The following is a 17,342-nucleotide window of genomic DNA, read 5'->3' as shown; positions in this document are numbered from 1 at the left end:
GGATAATAATCGGAGTGGGATTATTAAATAATAATAAAATGGAAAACAATAGTGTTGCAGCTGCAGAAGAAGTGTGAATATTTAAAAAGTGCAAGGGCCACAAGGAAGTAGATTGGAGGAATCGGGAATACATTAATGGAGTAAAGTGAATGTTACTAGTAATTATGAGTGACTTAGAATAAAGATGTAACAGGGTAGAATGATTGTTGTATGTAGAATCAGGAAACTGCAGAAGCTAGCACTATCCGACACACAGCAGGGACAATTTACAATTTTTACCGAAGCCAATTAACGTACAAAGAAAACGTCTTTGGAATGTGGGAGGAAACTGGAGCGCCCGGAGAAAACCCACATGGTCACAGGGAGAACGTACAACTCTGTACAGACGGCACCTGTAGTCAGGATCGTACCCGGGTCTCTGGCGCTGTGAATCAAAGGAACTCTACCGCTGCGCCACCGTGCCAAACAACAGTCGCGATTCCTCCACCACCTGCGATCTTCCTGGGTTCAATGTAAAAAGAAGCTCAATTTTCTGATTAAAACTGTTAAACAAACTGCTGGAGGAACTCAGAAGGTCAGGCAGCATCTGTGGAGGCACAGGCATGGTTGACATTTCAGGTTGAGTCCCTGCTTCAGGACTGAGGGTGTATACATGAACCATGCTCCCACACACCAAAGACATGGAGGTTTGTAGGTCAACCTGCCGCTGTAAATTGCCCCTAGTGTGTAGCCTGTATAACTCACTATCACCGAGCCCACAGTCAACAATGGACCATTGTAGGCTCTACCTTTCTTTGATCATTGTTACTTTTTTCATATCCTTCATTCATTTGTTCCATATCTCTCCGCATCATCTTCTGTATCTCTCGTTTCGCTTTCCCCTGACTCTCAGTCTGAAGAAGGGTCTCGACCCGAAACGGCACCTATTCCTTTTCTCCAGAGATGCTGCCTGACCCGCTGAGTTGCTCCAGCGCTTTGCATCTCTCTTTGTTTTAAACCTGCGTCTGCAGTTCCTTCCAACACACCTGGTGTGTGGGATATGGATGGCAAAGTGGGATAACGTGGGGCTGGTGTGAACGGGATTCGGCGCGGCCTCAGTGGGCTGAAGGGCCTGTTTCCACGCTGCATCACTGAACTAAAAGCTAAGCCAAGCCTGCAGATTTCAGCTGCAACTAATGCAGGGAGACAACAGCCACACTGGACCTTGCTCCACTGTAGTCAGGTCTACAGCCAACACAAAATGCTGGAGACACTGTATGGAGCAATGAAATCTACAGGCTACGTTGTTTCAAGCAAACCATATGGAACCTAACTTGGAGAGAAATGAACTCAATTCCTATAAAGCAGCTCCAGACAGTGCATATAATTCAAAAATTAATTTTGCATAACTTCGAGCATATTGCTGCCGTCCAGCATAATAATGCAATCTTAAAATCTTGACAATATTTCTCTGGATACCCCTGAGGGTAATGACTCTTAATCGAGGCTGAGTACAGTATTGCAACTTAATGAACAGGCAGCTATGCTTCGGGTCATTTAAAACATATGTTTAGTTTTGATAATAACCTTCTCGGATATTTTATTCCCAAAGAAGAAGGGACGCAGGTAATTGCCAGCAGATTTCAGTTTTTCACCATTTCCTAAGTGCAGTCACAAACACACAAACGGGCCCTTCGGCCCATCTAGCCCATGCTCACCATCAACAAGGGCGGCATGGGTATAGGATAGTGCTAATGTGCGGGGATCGCTGGTCGGCATGGACTCAGTGGGCTGAAGGGGTTAACGGATCCAAGGGATATGGGGGAAAGCAGAAATGGGGAACTGATTGGAGATGATCAGCCATGATCGTATTGAATGGCGGTGCAGGCTTGAAGGGCCGAATGGCCTACTCCTGCAGGAGAAGGTGACAACAAAGCTGTAAGGCAACAACTCTACCGCTGCGCCACCGCGCCGCCCGTTCCATCCTACACACACCGGGGGGCGATTTACAGAAGCCAATTAACCTACAAAGCCCCAGGTCTTTGGAATGTGGATGGAAACCGGAGCACCCGGATCACAGGGAGAAGGTGCAAACTCCACACAGACAGCACGTGAGGTCAGAATTGAATCTGATACTCTGGCGCTGGGAAGCAACAGCTCTGCCACTGTGCGGCCTTTAGCCTTGAACTCCACACTCCTGAACTGTGACATGCATCCTTGCCTGGTTAAGATATAATCCTCTTCTGCCCCTTATCCTTGTGTGTTCAAGATGGGATGGTCACTTTGTCAACCTACAATGGTTGATAATGGAGCTATTGTCAGTGTGGTTTTTCCAGCCGATTGAAACTGTAACATGCCCCGAGGCAAGATGTGGGCTAACCTCCCAGGGGTAGACTTGATACTTTTGGAAATGAAGGTGACATGACAGTTAAATTTACTGATCTCGTTTTCAGAGCTCCGGGCATCTGATGTAGATCTTTGCGCTGAACACCTCTGCTCAGCCCGCCTAGACCTACATGATCTCCCAGTTTCTAAATACTTTAACTCCCCCTCACAGTCATTCCATACTGATCTTTCTGTCCTGGGCCTCCTCCACTGTCAGAGTGAGGCCCAGCACAAATTGGAAGGAACAACACCTCATATTTCGCTTGGGCAGCTTACACCCCAGCAGTATGAATATTGACTTCTCTAACTTCAAGTAACTTATATTCTCTCTCTCTCCATTCCTCCCCCATCTTAGTACTTCGACCAGTCTAGTCTCTTTGGCCCACCGAGCCCGTGCCGACCAGCGATCCCTGCACACTAACACTATCCTACACACACTAGGGACAATTTACAATTATACCAAGCCAATTAATCTACAAACCTGTATGTCTTTGGAGTGTGGGAGGAAACTGAAGATGTCGGAGAAAACCCACGGGGTCATGGGGAGAACGTACAAACTCCATACAGACAGCACCCGTAGTCAGAATCGAACCCTATTCTCCGATGCTATAAGCTCTGTAAGGCAGCAACTCTACCACTGAGCCAATGGATAGTGCATGGACACTTAATGGATGCAAGAGCGTTCACATCTGTACACCATAAATGTATTCCAAGCATACTGTAGCATATACGATATGTCTTTGCACACATTGCGTAATATGTTCCCCATTCACAATTCTAGGGGGAAATAAGTGTTCGGCACGGACTTGAAGTGCCGAGATGGCCTGTTTCCGTGCTGTAATTGTTATGTGGTTATATTAGGTATATGGACGGGAAAGGAATGGAGGGTTATGGTCTGAGTGCAGGTAGATGGGACTAGGGGAAAATAAGTGTTCGGCACGGACTAGAAGGGCCGAGATGGCCTTTAGGCAATGTTAGCCAAAGAGGCAATGTTGTTGGTTTCTCTAACGTTCGTTGACTGGTGCCTGGGTAGAGTGTTTTGGTCACTTGCATCAAAATGGCACACTGTTGGATTATTTTGGATTCTAAGCGAGAACTTTGAACTATAACATTTGTTTATAAGGCAGCAGGCAAACTTTTTATTCCAATACAGGGCTGCACAGTGGCACAGCGGTAGAGTCTCTGTCTTACAATGCCGTCGATCCCGACTATAGGCGCTGTCTGTACGGAGTTTGTGCTTGTTGTTAAATACATTAGACAACAGACAATAGGTACAGGAGTAGGCCATTCGACCCTTCGAGCCAGCACCGCCATTCAATGTGATCATGGCTGATCATCCCAAATCAGTACCCCGTTCCTGCCTTCTCCCCATATCCCCTGTCTCCGCTATTTTTAAGAACCCTATCTCGCTCTCTCTTGAAAGCATCCAGAGAACCGGCCTCCACAGACTCACCACTCTCTGTGAGAAAAAGTGTCTCCTTGTCTCCGTTCTAAATGGCTTGCCCCTTATTCTTAAACTGTGGCCCCTGGTTCTGGAACATTATTCCACCTCTTGGCACAAATCGATTGGCACAAAGACCTGAAGGAAATCTGTCTTTGAAAAATGACATTAAGTTGTGTTGCAAAGCATTGACTGGAAAAGGAATTGGCACATTTTATATTTGCTTTGAATGTCCACCCTGTGACCGCGTGGGTTTTCTCCGGGTGCTCCGGTTTCCTCCCACACTCCAGAGACGTGCAAGTTTGTCGGTTAATTGGGTTTGGTAATTGTCCGGAGTGTGTAGGATAGTGCTAATGTACGGAATTGGTGTCGTGAAATTCACTGGCAAGGTCAGTCATACAATTTAAAAAAGCACCAGACTCAAAAAAACACATTTTGACATAAACATCCATCACAGTGACTCCGACACATTCCTCACTGTGATGGAAGGCGAAAATAAAGTTCCAAGTCCTTCCCTTTTTGGCCTTCCTCGGTCGGGGGCTACGAGCCCCCCGTTGACGGGACGGTCTTGAGTCCCGTAGCCGGCAGCGTTGGGGGCCCTCCACGTCGAGGCGTTCAGCTCCCGCATCGGGGGCGATCAAACCTCGTGTTGGGACTGGACGAACCTTCTGCGGCGTTGGAGCTCCCGACTAGCCTCTCCCAATACTGCGAGCCTCTGATGGTAAGTCCGCAGGCTGTGGTGGGAGCGATCCCAGGCAAGGGATCCGCTCCGATGGTAAGTCCAGGCCCCGCCATCGGGCTCACGACATTCCGAGGCGGCTTCCAGCTCCGGCGATGGTAGGCCGCAAAGCCTGGAGAATGTGATCCGAAACGTGATCACCTCTCCAGGAAGGTAAGTACTTGAAACAAAAAGTTTCCCCCCCCCCAAAATAAAACAAACAGAAACAACTTTAAACAAACACTAAAAATAACAAAAAGGATGAAAAAACGAACAGACTGACGGTGAGGCTGCCATCTCCCTCCTCTGGCGCCATCTCCCTCCAAATACTAAACATCTTCTGACATTCCTCCTCCATCACCCAGAGACAAAAGAGCATCAAATGTTTAAAAAGTGGTGATTCCTCACAGAGAAACAGAACAGATGATCGCCAAATTGCATGATTCATTTTGAGCGGGTTGGGTTGGATTAGACAGGAATAACTCTACAACAGATTCAAAGGACGCACATTTTTGCTCACAAGAAAAAATGTGCCATTTCCCATTCTAGTCAGCTCTCCGCATCACCACTTAATGGCATTTTCCTAAGACAGATTTGTTTCAGCGTTTTTGTGCCAGTCGAATTGTGCCAAGATGTGGAATAATGTATTTAACAAGAAATCCGCATTTAAAGAGAAAGCTTGCAATTTATCATTTCTGCAAACTCGTGTCAAATGGTTTGAGGTTCCACTTTATCATCAGTCTGACAGGCAACTCTCGATCTGGATTAACGATGCTCTCCATTTTGACACATGTTGTTCTCCTGTATAACATTTGGATAGAATGGATGTGGAGAGGATGTTTCCACTAGTGGGAGAGTCCAGGACTAGAGGTCATAGCCTCTGCATTAAAGGACGTTCTTTTAGGAAGGAGATGAGGAGACGTTTCTTTAGTCGGAGGGTGGTGAATCTGTGGAATTTTTTGCCACAGAAGGCTGTGGAGGCCGTCCGGGGATATAATTAAGGCAGAGCTAGATAGATTCTTGATTAGTTTAGTTTAGTTTAGAGACACAGCAGAGAAACAGGCCCTTCGGCCCACTGGGTCCGCGTCCACCAGCGATCCCCGCACATTAAGACTATCCTAGTGTTAATCCCCGCACATTAGCAAGTCAAAAGAGGGAGATAGATCAGCCATGATTGAATGGTGGAGTAGACTTGATGGGCTGAATGGCCTAATTCTACCCCTATCACATGATCTTATGAAAAGGATGGTTGGTTTTAATGGTGTTAGGTTTGGCTTTATTCCTGTTACACACACCTGAGGTACAGCGACAAGCTTTGTTTTCTATGCTGTTCAATCAAATCAGATCATTCTTTGGAGGCACAGTCTAGAAACAGGCCCTTCGGCCCATTGAGTGGACAATGACACAAGAGGTCCATAGACCTAGTCATGTGGTTGCAATCCCAATCACCTTTGCTGATAGTGTGTCATCTTTCATAGCAAGATAACCCTCCATTGTAGACTTAAAGGGGCCAAATAGTGTTCAAGTCATCCACCACCTCAACTGGATCCCACTCTCATCCTTCTAAATTACCATGGGCGGGAATCCTGGGGGGGGGACGGGGGGAGGGCTCCACAGGGCCCACAGCCGAAGCCTCGTGTGTGTGCGTATGCGGCGCGCGGCTGCCAAGAAATTGTGTCCCCCCCATGTTTTGATTGGGATTTCCGTGCCTTTAAATTCCAGTGAATATAAGTCCAGTCGATCCATTCCTTCATCGTGTGTCAGTCCCGCCATCCCGGGAATTAACCTGGTGAACCTACGCTGCACTCCCTCATTAGCAAGAATGTCCTTCCTCAAATTAGGAGACCAAAACTGCACACAAACCTCCAGCTGCGGTACTCACACGAGGCCCCTGTACAACTGCAGCAGGACCTCCTTGCTCCCAGCAAGTCCTTGCTCCTCAAATCCTCTCGCAATGAAGGCCAACATGCCATTAGCTTTCTTCACTGCCTGCTGTACCTGCATGTTTACTTTCAGTGACTGATGTACAAGGACACCTAGATCTCGTCACACCCCCCTTTTCCTAATCTGGCACCAATCAGATAATAATCTGCCTTCCTATTCTTGCCACCAAAGTGGATAACCTCACATTTATCCACATTATACTGTATCTGCCATGCACCTGCCCATCCACCCAACCTATCCAAGCCACCCTGCAGCCTCGTAGCTTCCTCCTCACAGCTCACTCTGCCACCCAGCTTTGTGTCCTTCGCAAACTTGGAGATGTTACGTTTAATTCCTTCATCTAAATCGTTAATATATATTGTAAATAACTGGGGATAGACACAAAATGCTGGAGTAACTCAGCGGGACAGGCAGCATCTCTGGAGAGAAGGAATGGGCGACGTTTTGGGTCGAGACTCTTCTTCAGAATCTGCATGTCTTTCCTATACGTAAATAACTGGGGTCCCAGCACCGAGCCTTGCTGCACCCCACTAGTTGCAGCCTGCCATTCTGAAAAGGACCCGTTAATTCCTACTCTTTGCTTCCTGTCTGCCAACCAGTGCTCTATCCATGTCAATGCCCTACCCTCAATACCATGTGCTCTAATTTTGCACGCTAATCGCAAGTGTGGGACCTTGTCAAACGCTTGGCTCAATGTATCCATCCACTTTAAGACTTCGGTATCAAATGTACACACAGTAACAAATAAGAGATGGCAATTATGAGCCAGTAACTTGATCGTGGTAAACATTGAAGTTCACGCTCGAACAGCTCAGCCCTGATCATCTCTCTGCCCGCTGGATCGCATGGCGGTGTCTGCCCAGGCTATCGCCGTCAGACGGGATGCTCTGATTTTCCGGGGAACTTTGTAAGGAGCATGATTGACAAGGGGCTCGAGATTCGACCTCTCACTATTGTGGCCCCGGTGTCGTTCAGTCATTCAAGGGTCGAGAGTGTTTGCACGTGGGTGTATTTCACGGTGCGTAGGTGCACTGCAGTGCGGCATGGTGGTGCGGTGGTGGAGCTGCTGCCTCACAGCACCATAGCTTACCCGGGATCGACCCCGATCTCGGGTGCTCTCTGTACGGAGTTTGCACGATCTCCTTGTGACCGCATGATCTTCCTCCCGGTACTCCAGCTTCCTCCCACATTCAAAGACGTGCAGGTTTGTAGGTTAATTGGCCCTCTGTAAATTGTGCCTAGTGTGTAACATGCACATGCTGGTCGGACCAGCCCTTTACGTCGCGCTTGCCGCATGGACTCCCATGCCCGTGGGTCAGGCCCTTTAGACAATGACGAGGTTGGGGGAGGGACGTTGAGAGGGGGGATGCAAGTTAGAGAAGTCAATGTTCATACCGCTGGGGTGTAAGCTACCCAGGCAAAATTTGAGATGCTGTTCCTCCAACTTGCACTGGGCCTCACCCTGACAGTGGAGGTGGCCCAGGACAGAAAGGTCAGTGTGGGAATTGCTAGAGGAAGAAGGGTCTTGACCTGAAACGTCACCCATTCCTTCTCTCCAGACATGCTGCCTGCCCCGCTGAGTTACTACAGCATTTTGTGTCTATCTTCGATTTAAACCAGCATCTGCAGTTCCTTCCTGCACAGGAGAATTAAAGTGTTTGGCAACTGGGAGATCAGGTGGACTGTTCCATGCAGCCGTTCTCCAGCTGTTGGGCAGCACGATACAGCCTTGTCATCGAGTCATACAGTGTGGACACAGGCCCTTCAACCCAACCTGCCCACGCCGGACAAGGTGCCCCATCTACACTGGTCCCATCTGCCTGCACTTAGCCCATATCACTCTAAACCTTTGCGATCCATGTAGCTGCCCAAATGTCTTTTAAGGTCAAAAGATCATAAGTGATAGTAGAATTAGGCCATTCGGCCTATCAAGTCTACTCCGCCACTCAATCATGGCTGATCTATCTCTCCCTCCTAACTCCATTCATTCTCCTGCCTTCTCCCCATAACTTCTGACACCTGTACTAATCAAGTATCTATCTCTGCCTTAAAATTATCCACTGATTTGGCCTCCACAGCCTTCTGTGGCAAAGAAATCCACAGATTCACCACCCTCTGGCTAAAGAGCTTTCTCCTCTTCTCCTTCCTAAAAGAATGCCCTTTATGACCTCTAGTCCTCGACTTCCACTAGTGGAAACATCCTCTCCACCCACTCTATCCAAGATCTCGTCATAGTACCTGCCTCAACTACTGCCTGAGGGCCTGAGGGAGTGCAGTTTATTCCATATGCCAAACATTGAGTGAAAAAGTTGCCACTCAAGTTACCTGTTAACTCTTGTCCTTCTCACCTTAACCCTATGTCCTCTAGTTCTTGATTCCCCTAACCTGGGTAAAAGACTCTGTGCATTGATTATTTTTTCAAAGGTAGACAAAAATGCTGGAGAAACTCAGCGGGTGAGGCAGCATCCATGGAGCGAAGGAAATAGGCAACATTTCGGGTCGAAACCCTTCTTCAGACTGATGAGAGGGTGGGGGGGGGGGAGGAAGAAAGGAAGAGATGTGGAGTCAGTGGGCTGAGGGAGAGCTGAGAAGGGGAGGAGAAAGCAAGGACTACTTGAAATTAGAGAAGTCAATGTTCATATCGCTGGGGTGCAGACTGCCCAAGCGAAATATGAGGTGCTGCTCCTCCTATTTACAGTGGTCCTCACTCTGGCCATGGAGGAGGCCCAGGACAGAAAGGTCGGATTTGGAATGGGAGGGGGAGTTGAAATGCTGAGCCACCGGGAGATCAGGTTGGTTGTTGCGAACCGAGCGGAGGTGTTGGGCGAAGCTATCGCCAAGCCTGCGCTTGGTCTCACCGATGTAGAGCAGTGGATGCAATAGATGAGGTCGGAGGATTATTCGTTCAAGCTGTTTCTGTCGTTCTCCTGCCCTCCCTGCTCCCTAGAAGGGATCATTCCCAGTGCCCAGAGGCGCTGGTTTACCAAAAAGGACACGAGGTGATGGAGCAACTCCACGGGACAGGCCACATCCTTGGAAAACGTGGAGGGGTGACGTTGTGGTTCGGAAGCCATCTTCAGACAGGCATAGACAAAAATGCTGGAGAAACTCACAGGAGTTAGTTTCACCCACTGAGTTTCTCCAGCACTTTTTGTCCACCTTCAATTTTTCCAACGTCTGCAGTTCTTTCTTAAACATCTCAGACAAACGTGTTCAGTTGCCATCACTGAATTTGCAATCATCTTAATTAACCAACTGTGTATTTTCTATTGAAAGTACGATTCAGTCTTCCAACAGCAGTTAAGCAGGACTGTCAAGGCAATCCATTCAACTCCAACCGATTGTATCAACGCTGTCTGTATGGTTGGCGACACGCACCACAAATATTGGATGCTTTTACAACAGTGAGATCAATTAAAGTTTGGCACCAGACCAGCATAAAACTTTCAGTGATACTGTAGCACTTATATCCATGTGAATGTAGCTGTCAAAATTAAAAATAGCAAAGTAACTCAGCACCCCGCAAAGATAGCTGATATGGGAATGGAAAATGAAATGAGATTCTTACCTTAGTTTGTAGAGGGATTGCTGACCAGGTCAAACTTGTTGTTGGAATTGTTTCCTCTATCGTTCTGTTGAGTGGAAAAATATGTTGGCCTCTTTGAAACAATAAAAATACCATTTCAATCCCTCATTAAATGTAGTCAGTGGCAGCAGTGTTGGTACTGAGATGGCTCAAGAAAAGACGACAGCCATTACAACATCCGTCTGTCAGTGTTGATACTCGGCTTGGCGAAAGATATCTTCAGATGCTTCGTTACTACAGACAGATTGTGTTTGATTATTGCAGCACCTGGGCTGTAATGAAAATGTTGCCACCCTTCTGACTAGATTTTAGAGATACATCGCGGAAATGGGCCCTTCGGCCCACCGAGTCCACCCCAACCCGCGATCACCTCATACACTAGCACTAAAATTGTAAATTGTCCCTAGTGTGTGTAGGATAGTGTTTGTGTGCTGGGATCGTTGGTCGGCACGGACCCGGAGGGCCGAAGGGCCTGTTTCCGCGCTGTATCTCGAAACTAAACTAAACTATCCTGCACAAACTAGGGAGAATTTTACAACTTACCGAAGCCAATTAACTTACAAATCTGTACGACTTTGGAGTGTGGGGTGAAACCGGAGCACCCGGAGAAAACCCACGCGGTCACAGGGAGAAAGGACAAACTCCATACAGACAGCACCCGCAGTGAGGATCGAACCCGGGTCTTGGGCGCAGTAAGAGGGCAGCTCAACCATTGTGCCACCGTGCCGCACAAGAGAGCCAGAAACTCTTATAGCCACCCCAACAATATTATGCAACACACAATAGAATGTTATCAAAAACGCTCGCTTACTCTGTATATTTGCTGTAGCACAAAGCAAACATTAAATTTGTACAATTTGCTTTATTGCAGTTTGTATTTCATGCAGGGATTACATTCCTGAAAAGTAACATGTAATTCAAAAATGCATAAATTAAAAACATAAAACCAAATATTTGAAGTTTAATCTTTCAAAAATCTATTTCAAAAATACAGCGCGTAAATTAGGTTTTGCTGTTAATCAACAAGCACGATATTTCAAAAGAGCATAAATCAAATATGTAAAAACGCAAGGTGCATGTACAAATATTCTACTTTATATTATAGTTTGGCGAGTCGAGACGGTGAGTGAATAGTTTTATTTTGCAACGTTAAAAACAACGAATAAACTCAGGTCGGTAAGACAGCCTAAAACGATGCTACTTCCACAAGTGTGGCACTAGACTGCAACAACTTGGTAACAAGCGCGCGAATATCGCCCCCCCCCCCCACGCTCACGTGACTGATGCAGCCAATCTGAGGGTTTGACTACCCAAAGTCACCACCAGATGTCGCTACAATAGTGCTTTTAATTTGCTCGTTGTCACGTGCTATATTTTCATATTTGGTGTAACTTTGCAAAATGTTTTGCTAAATACAAGGTCAGTCCCTATACAGATTGTCCAGGCATATCTTTGGGAAATGGCTGTGGGCAACTCTGCTGATAAATCGATCTTCAAATGCTAATGAATTGTTTACCGATGTTATAGGAGTAGAATTAGGCCATTCGGCCCATTGAGTCTGCTCCGCCATTCAATCATAGCAGATCTCTGCTTCCTAATCCCATTTTCCTGCCTTGTCCCCATAACCCTTGACACCCGTTCTAATCAAGAATTTGTCCATCTCTGCCTTAAAAATATCCACTGACTTGGCCTCCACAGCCCTCTGTGGCAATTAGTTCCACAGATTAACTTCCCCCTGAGTAAAGAAGTTCCTCCTCACCTCCTTTCTAAAAGAGCGCCCTTTAATTCTGAGTGTGACCTCTGGTCCTAGACTCTCCCACCAGTGGAAACATCCTTTGCACATCCAATCTATCTTTGCCTTTCATTATTCTGTGAGTTTCAATGAGATCTCCCCTCAACCTTCTAAACTCCAGCGAGTACAGGCTCAGTGCTGTCAAATGTACTGATGTATAGTATGATTTGACTGGATCATGAGTCAAGAGTGGTATATTGTTATATCAGTTTCATTTCAGTTTAGTTTATTGTCACGTGTATCAAGGTACAGTGAAAAACTTTTGTTACGTGCTATCCAGTCAGCGGAACGACAATACAAGGTTACAATCGAGCCATTTACGGTCTGTAGATAGATGATAAGGAGATAACATTTACTGCAAGGTAAAGCCAGCAAAGTCCGATCAAGGATAGTCCAAGGGTCTCCAATGGGGTACAGTAGATAGTAGTTCAGGACCGCTCTCTGGTTGTGGTAGGATGGCACTGTTACCTGATAACAGCTGGGAAGAAACTGTCCCTGAATCTGGAGGTGTGTGTTTTCACACTTCTACACTTTTTGCCCAATGGGAGAGGGGAGCGGAGGGTGCGACTCATCCTTAATTATGCTGCTGGCCTTGCCGAGTCACCGTGAGGTATAAACAATTAAATATGTCATATATATATTATATTATATTAAGTAAGGTTATTGGCCAAGTATTCACATACAAGGAATTTGCCTTGGTGCTCCGCCAACAAGTAACAACATGACATACAGTGACAGTTACGAATGTATATATATATATAAAACAATATCAAACAATAATAGTGCAAAGCCAAAAAATAGTCCCGCAGTCTACGCAGTCAGAATCTATTTGGAGGTTGTAGTGTTTAATAGCCTGATGGCTGTAGGGAAGAAGCTGCTCCTGAACCGGGACGATATAGTTTTCAGGCTCCTGTACCTTCTTCCCGATGGCAGGGGTGGAATAAGTGTGTGGCCAGGATGGTGTGGGTCTCTGATGATGCTGGCTGCCTTCACGAGGCAGCGACTGCGGTAAATCCTTTCGATGGTGGGGAGGAAATTCACGAGGATGTTGCCTGGACTCCGCCATTCAATCATGGCTGATCTACCTTTCCCTCACAAACCCATTCTCCTGCCTTCTCCCCATATCCCCTGACACCCATGCTAATCAAGGGGCTGTCAATCTCTGTCTTAAAAATATCCATTGACGTGGCCCCCACTGAGACATTAAATTCCGCAGATTCACCACCCTCTGGCTAAAGAAATCTCCTTTCTAAAGGTACGTCCTTTTATCCTGTGGCTGTGTCCTCTGGTCCTCGACTCTTCCCCTAGAGGAAACTAGTGGAAGCATCCTCTCCACATCCACAGTCACTTCATTGCTACCAGTTGCTCTGATAGGCTCCATACCTGATATGCTAATCCACCTGACCTGCCCTGTCAGCCCTGTCACGCGTGTTTCAGCATGTGAGGCGTGTCCTTTCGCACACAGTCATGGCAGGCCTGTTGGCATCTCATTTACCTTTCTGTCCTGGGCCTCCTCCATTGCCAGAATAAGGCCACACGCAAACTGGAGGAACAGCACCTCATATTCCGCTGCGGCTGCTTACAGCTATGACCTTTGACTGGAAATAAGGATTTACAGATGCTGGTTTACCAAGGAAAGACACAGGAGTAACTCAGCAGGTCAGGTAGCATCTCTGAAGAACATGGATAGGATGACATTTTGGGTCGGGACCCTTCTTCAAACTGATTCATTTAGAAACTGGTACGGAGTTTGTACGTTCTCCCTGTGACCGCGTGGGTTTTCTCCAGGTGCTCCGGTTTCCTCCCACACTCCAACGACGTACAGGTTGGGAGGTCACCTGACAGAAATGGGCGGCCACGGTGGAGTTGCTGCTTTACAGCGCTTGCGGCACTGGTGACATGGGTTCAATCCTGACCACGGGCGCTGTCTGTACAGAGTTTGTACGTTCTCTCCGTAACCTCCGAGATCTTCCGTTTCCTCCCACACTCCAAAGACGTACAGGTTTGTAGATGAATTGGCTTGGTGTATGTGTAAAGTGTTCCCAGTGTGTGTAGGATAGTATTAATGTGCGGGGATCGCTGGTCGGTGCGAACTCGGTGGGCCAGTTTCCGCGCTGCATCTCTAAACTAAACGAAAAAATGTTTGTAGGTCAATTTCCATCTGTAAAAATAGTAAATTGCCCCTAGCGTGTCCCTAGCGTGTAGGATAGTGCAAGTGTACGGGGTGATCGCTGGGCAGTGTGGACTCTGTGATCAAAATACTGTATAATAAAGCAGAATGCTTGTACATGCACCTGGCGGTTTACACGTTTTATTTAATGTGCTTTGGAAACATCGTGCTTGTTTAATTAGTAGCAAATTGTAATTTATGTGCTCCATTTTTCAAATATTGCACTCAAGGTTACTCATGTTTAGAGTTATATTTTTAATTTATGAGTTTTTGAATTACAAATTCTTTTTGAGGAACATAACCCCCGCATAAAATGTGGTTCATGAAGGCAGGAGAATGACGCCAGGAGGGAGAGATAGATCAGCCATGATTGAATGGCGGAGGAGACTTGATGGGCCAAATGGCCTAATTCTGCTCCTATCACCTCTGACCTTATGAGGCCTCCTAGAGTGCCAACAGAATTAGTTTTAATGAAGGTACACAAAAGTGCTGGAGAAACTCAGCGGGTGCCGCAGCATCTATGGAGCGAAGGAAATAGGCGACGTTTTGGGCCGAAACCCTTCTTCAGACTTTAATGAGTTTGACAAACCAGCATCCTAAAAGGGCCAGGCCGGGTCTACTAAGGACATGTTAAAGCTGGTGTCCCCATTACCTGGGCCCTTCGGAGAGAGCCCATAGTTCAGGTCAACACAGCCCATTGCACATAAAGAGACTTAAATCTATATTGGTGAAACATTTGTCCTGAGGTTGTACATGAATGATAACTGATGGTGTGTCATGGTAGGTAATTGGAATAGAATAATCTACTATGGGAATGTTGATTTGAAAGTTTTGTGCTACGGACTTAATGATCCATCTGCAGATTTATTTTAAATATAAAGGACATTTTTTTTACACAGAGTGCGGTGGGGCCGTGGAACGCAATGGCAGGGGTGGTGGTGGAGGCACATACGAAAGTGGCGTTTAAGAGGCTTATAAATAGGCACATGTAAGTGCAAGGAATAGGGGGATATGGATTATGTATGGGCAGATGAGATCAGTTTAACTTGGCATCATGTCCAGCACAAACATTGTGGGCCGAAGGGCCCGTTCCTGTGCTGCACTGCTCTATGTGTAAGAAAGAACTGCAGATGCTGGTTTAAATCGAAGGTAGACACAAAATGCTGGTGTAACTCAGCGGATGAGGCAGCATCCCTGGAGAGAAGGAATGGGCGATGTTTCGGGTCGAGACCCTTCTTCAGACTGATCGCAGGGGAGGGAGTGGGACAAGGATAGAATGTAGTCGGAGACAGTAAGACTAGTGGGAGAACTGGGAAGGGGGATGGGATGGCGAGAGAGAGCGAGGGCTATCTGAAGTTAGAGAAGTCAATGTTCATACCACTGGGGTGTAAACTACCCAAGCAAAATATGAGGTGCTGTTCCTCCAATTTGCGCTGGGCCACATTCTGGCAATGGGGGAGGCCCAGGACGGAAAGGTCAGATTGGGAATGGGTGGGGGAGGGGGAGTTGAAGTGCTGAGCCACCGGGAGATCAGGTAGATTAGGTCGGGTATCTTTGTCCCACCCCCTCCCCTGGCATCAGTCTGAAGAAGGGTCTCGACCCGAAATATCGCCCATTCCTTCTCTCCTGAGATGTTGCCTCACCCGCACTGTTCCATGTTCTGTGATATTTTGTCATTTTAAATCAAATATGTTTTAATGACGTTTTGTGTGGCACAGTGGTGCAGCGGTAGAGCTGCTGCCTCACAGCACCAGAGACCTGTGTTCGATTCTGACTACGGGTGCTGTCTATACATAGTTTGTCCATTCTCTCCGTGACTGCGTGGGTTTACTCCGGGTGCTCCGGTTTCCTCCCACACTCCAAAGACGTACAGGTTTGTAGATTAATTGGCTTCCGTAAATTGTCAATCGGGTGTAGGGTAGAACTGGTGTACAGGTGATCGCCAGTCCGCGTGGACTCGGTGTGCTGAAGGGCCTGTTTCCACGTTTCCAAGTAAAATGATAGAAATGATAAAATGAGAAATAATAAAACATGCAAAAATTGCCCAATCTGAAACGTCACCTATCCGTGCCCTCCAGAGATGTTGCCTGACCAACTGAGTTACTCCAGCGTTTTGTGTGTTTGTGTGTGTGTGTGTGTGTGTGTGTGTGTGTGTGTGTGTGTGTGTGTGTGTGTGTGTGTGTGTGTGTGTGTGTATGTGTGTGTGTGTGTGTGTGTGTGTGTGTGTGTGTGCTTTTTAGCGATTAATATAATGTCTGATTGAGGAAACCCGCGAGTATTGAGTGGTCAATCATAGTTCAAAGCACAAGGAGTAATTTTTCTCTTTTAATTCACATCTTTCTGTTTTAGTCTTAGTGATACGGCACGTAAACAGGCCCTTCGGCCCTCCGAGCCCGTGCCGACCAGCGTTGCCCGCACATTAGCGCTAACCTACACTTGTACACTTATACCAAAGCCAATTAACCAACTAACCTGTATGTCTTTGGAGTATGGGAGGAAACCAAAGTTTCTCGTAGGAAACCCACGCTGTCACGGGGACTATTTACATTGTAGCCCAATTGACCTACAAACCTGTTCTTCTGTTGCAGAACCGAAGCAGCTGCCTTCCATCCGCAGTACAATAACAAACCCCCCAAGACAGAGGAGAGACTCGGCCCGATTCTGTCAGCTGTGTAATGCCTGGTTTAATAACCCCATGATGGCCCAACAACACTACGACGGCAAGAAGCACAAGAAGAATGCCGCGAGGGCGGACTTAATGGAGCAGCTCGGCCAGACACTGGACCCCGAGGCACTTAGAGGTAGAGCTCTCAGATAAATCATCTTTCCCTGGATCATAGGAGGCCGGGCGCTGTCCATGTATAAAATCATGAAGGGCTTAGAAAAGGTCCACAAGATATAGGGGCAGAATTAGGCCATTTGGCCCAATGAGTCTACTGTACCATATGATCGTGGCTTTAAACAAGTTAGTAGGTAAATTGATCCCTAGTGTTTAACTTGGTTTAGTTTAGAGATACAGTGCGGAAACGGGCCCTTCGGCCCACCGAGTCCGCACCGACCAGCGATCACCCCCAGCACTCACTATCCTACATGCTAATTTTTACCGAAGCCAATTAACCTACAAACCTGCACGTCTTTGGAGTGTGGGAGGAAACCGGAGCACCCGGAGAAAACCCACAGTCACAGGGAGAACGTACAAACATTTACCATTTGCTTTACTGTAATATAAAGCAGAATACTTGTACACGCACCTTGTGTTTCTACTGCTGCGCCGGTTTGTTGAAAATGGAACTGTGCTTCCCTTTATTTTCCTTTAAAGTTCAAGTT

The 17,342-nt window shown here is 47.0% G+C and overlaps 1 protein-coding gene across 1 annotated transcript in view; it reads left to right on the top strand.

Annotated features, from left to right (window-relative positions):
• The window catches only part of LOC129713217 (zinc finger matrin-type protein 4-like), a 141,218-nt gene that overhangs the window by 84,112 nt on the left and 39,764 nt on the right, over window positions 1-17,342 (top strand). Inside the window, exons 5-6 of the mRNA XM_055662141.1 lie at window positions 6,983-7,000; window positions 14,694-14,742. Of these exons, the coding sequence (XP_055518116.1) occupies window positions 6,983-7,000; window positions 14,694-14,742 (67 nt within the window). The remainder of the gene's footprint in view (window positions 1-6,982; window positions 7,001-14,693; window positions 14,743-17,342) is intronic.

Source organism: Leucoraja erinacea, chromosome 35, assembly GCF_028641065.1.
Source record: "Leucoraja erinacea ecotype New England chromosome 35, Leri_hhj_1, whole genome shotgun sequence".
NCBI lineage: Eukaryota > Metazoa > Chordata > Chondrichthyes > Rajiformes > Rajidae > Leucoraja > Leucoraja erinaceus.
Note: the sequence above shows the minus strand (reverse complement) of the source record. Positions and strands in the feature narration are given on the sequence as shown.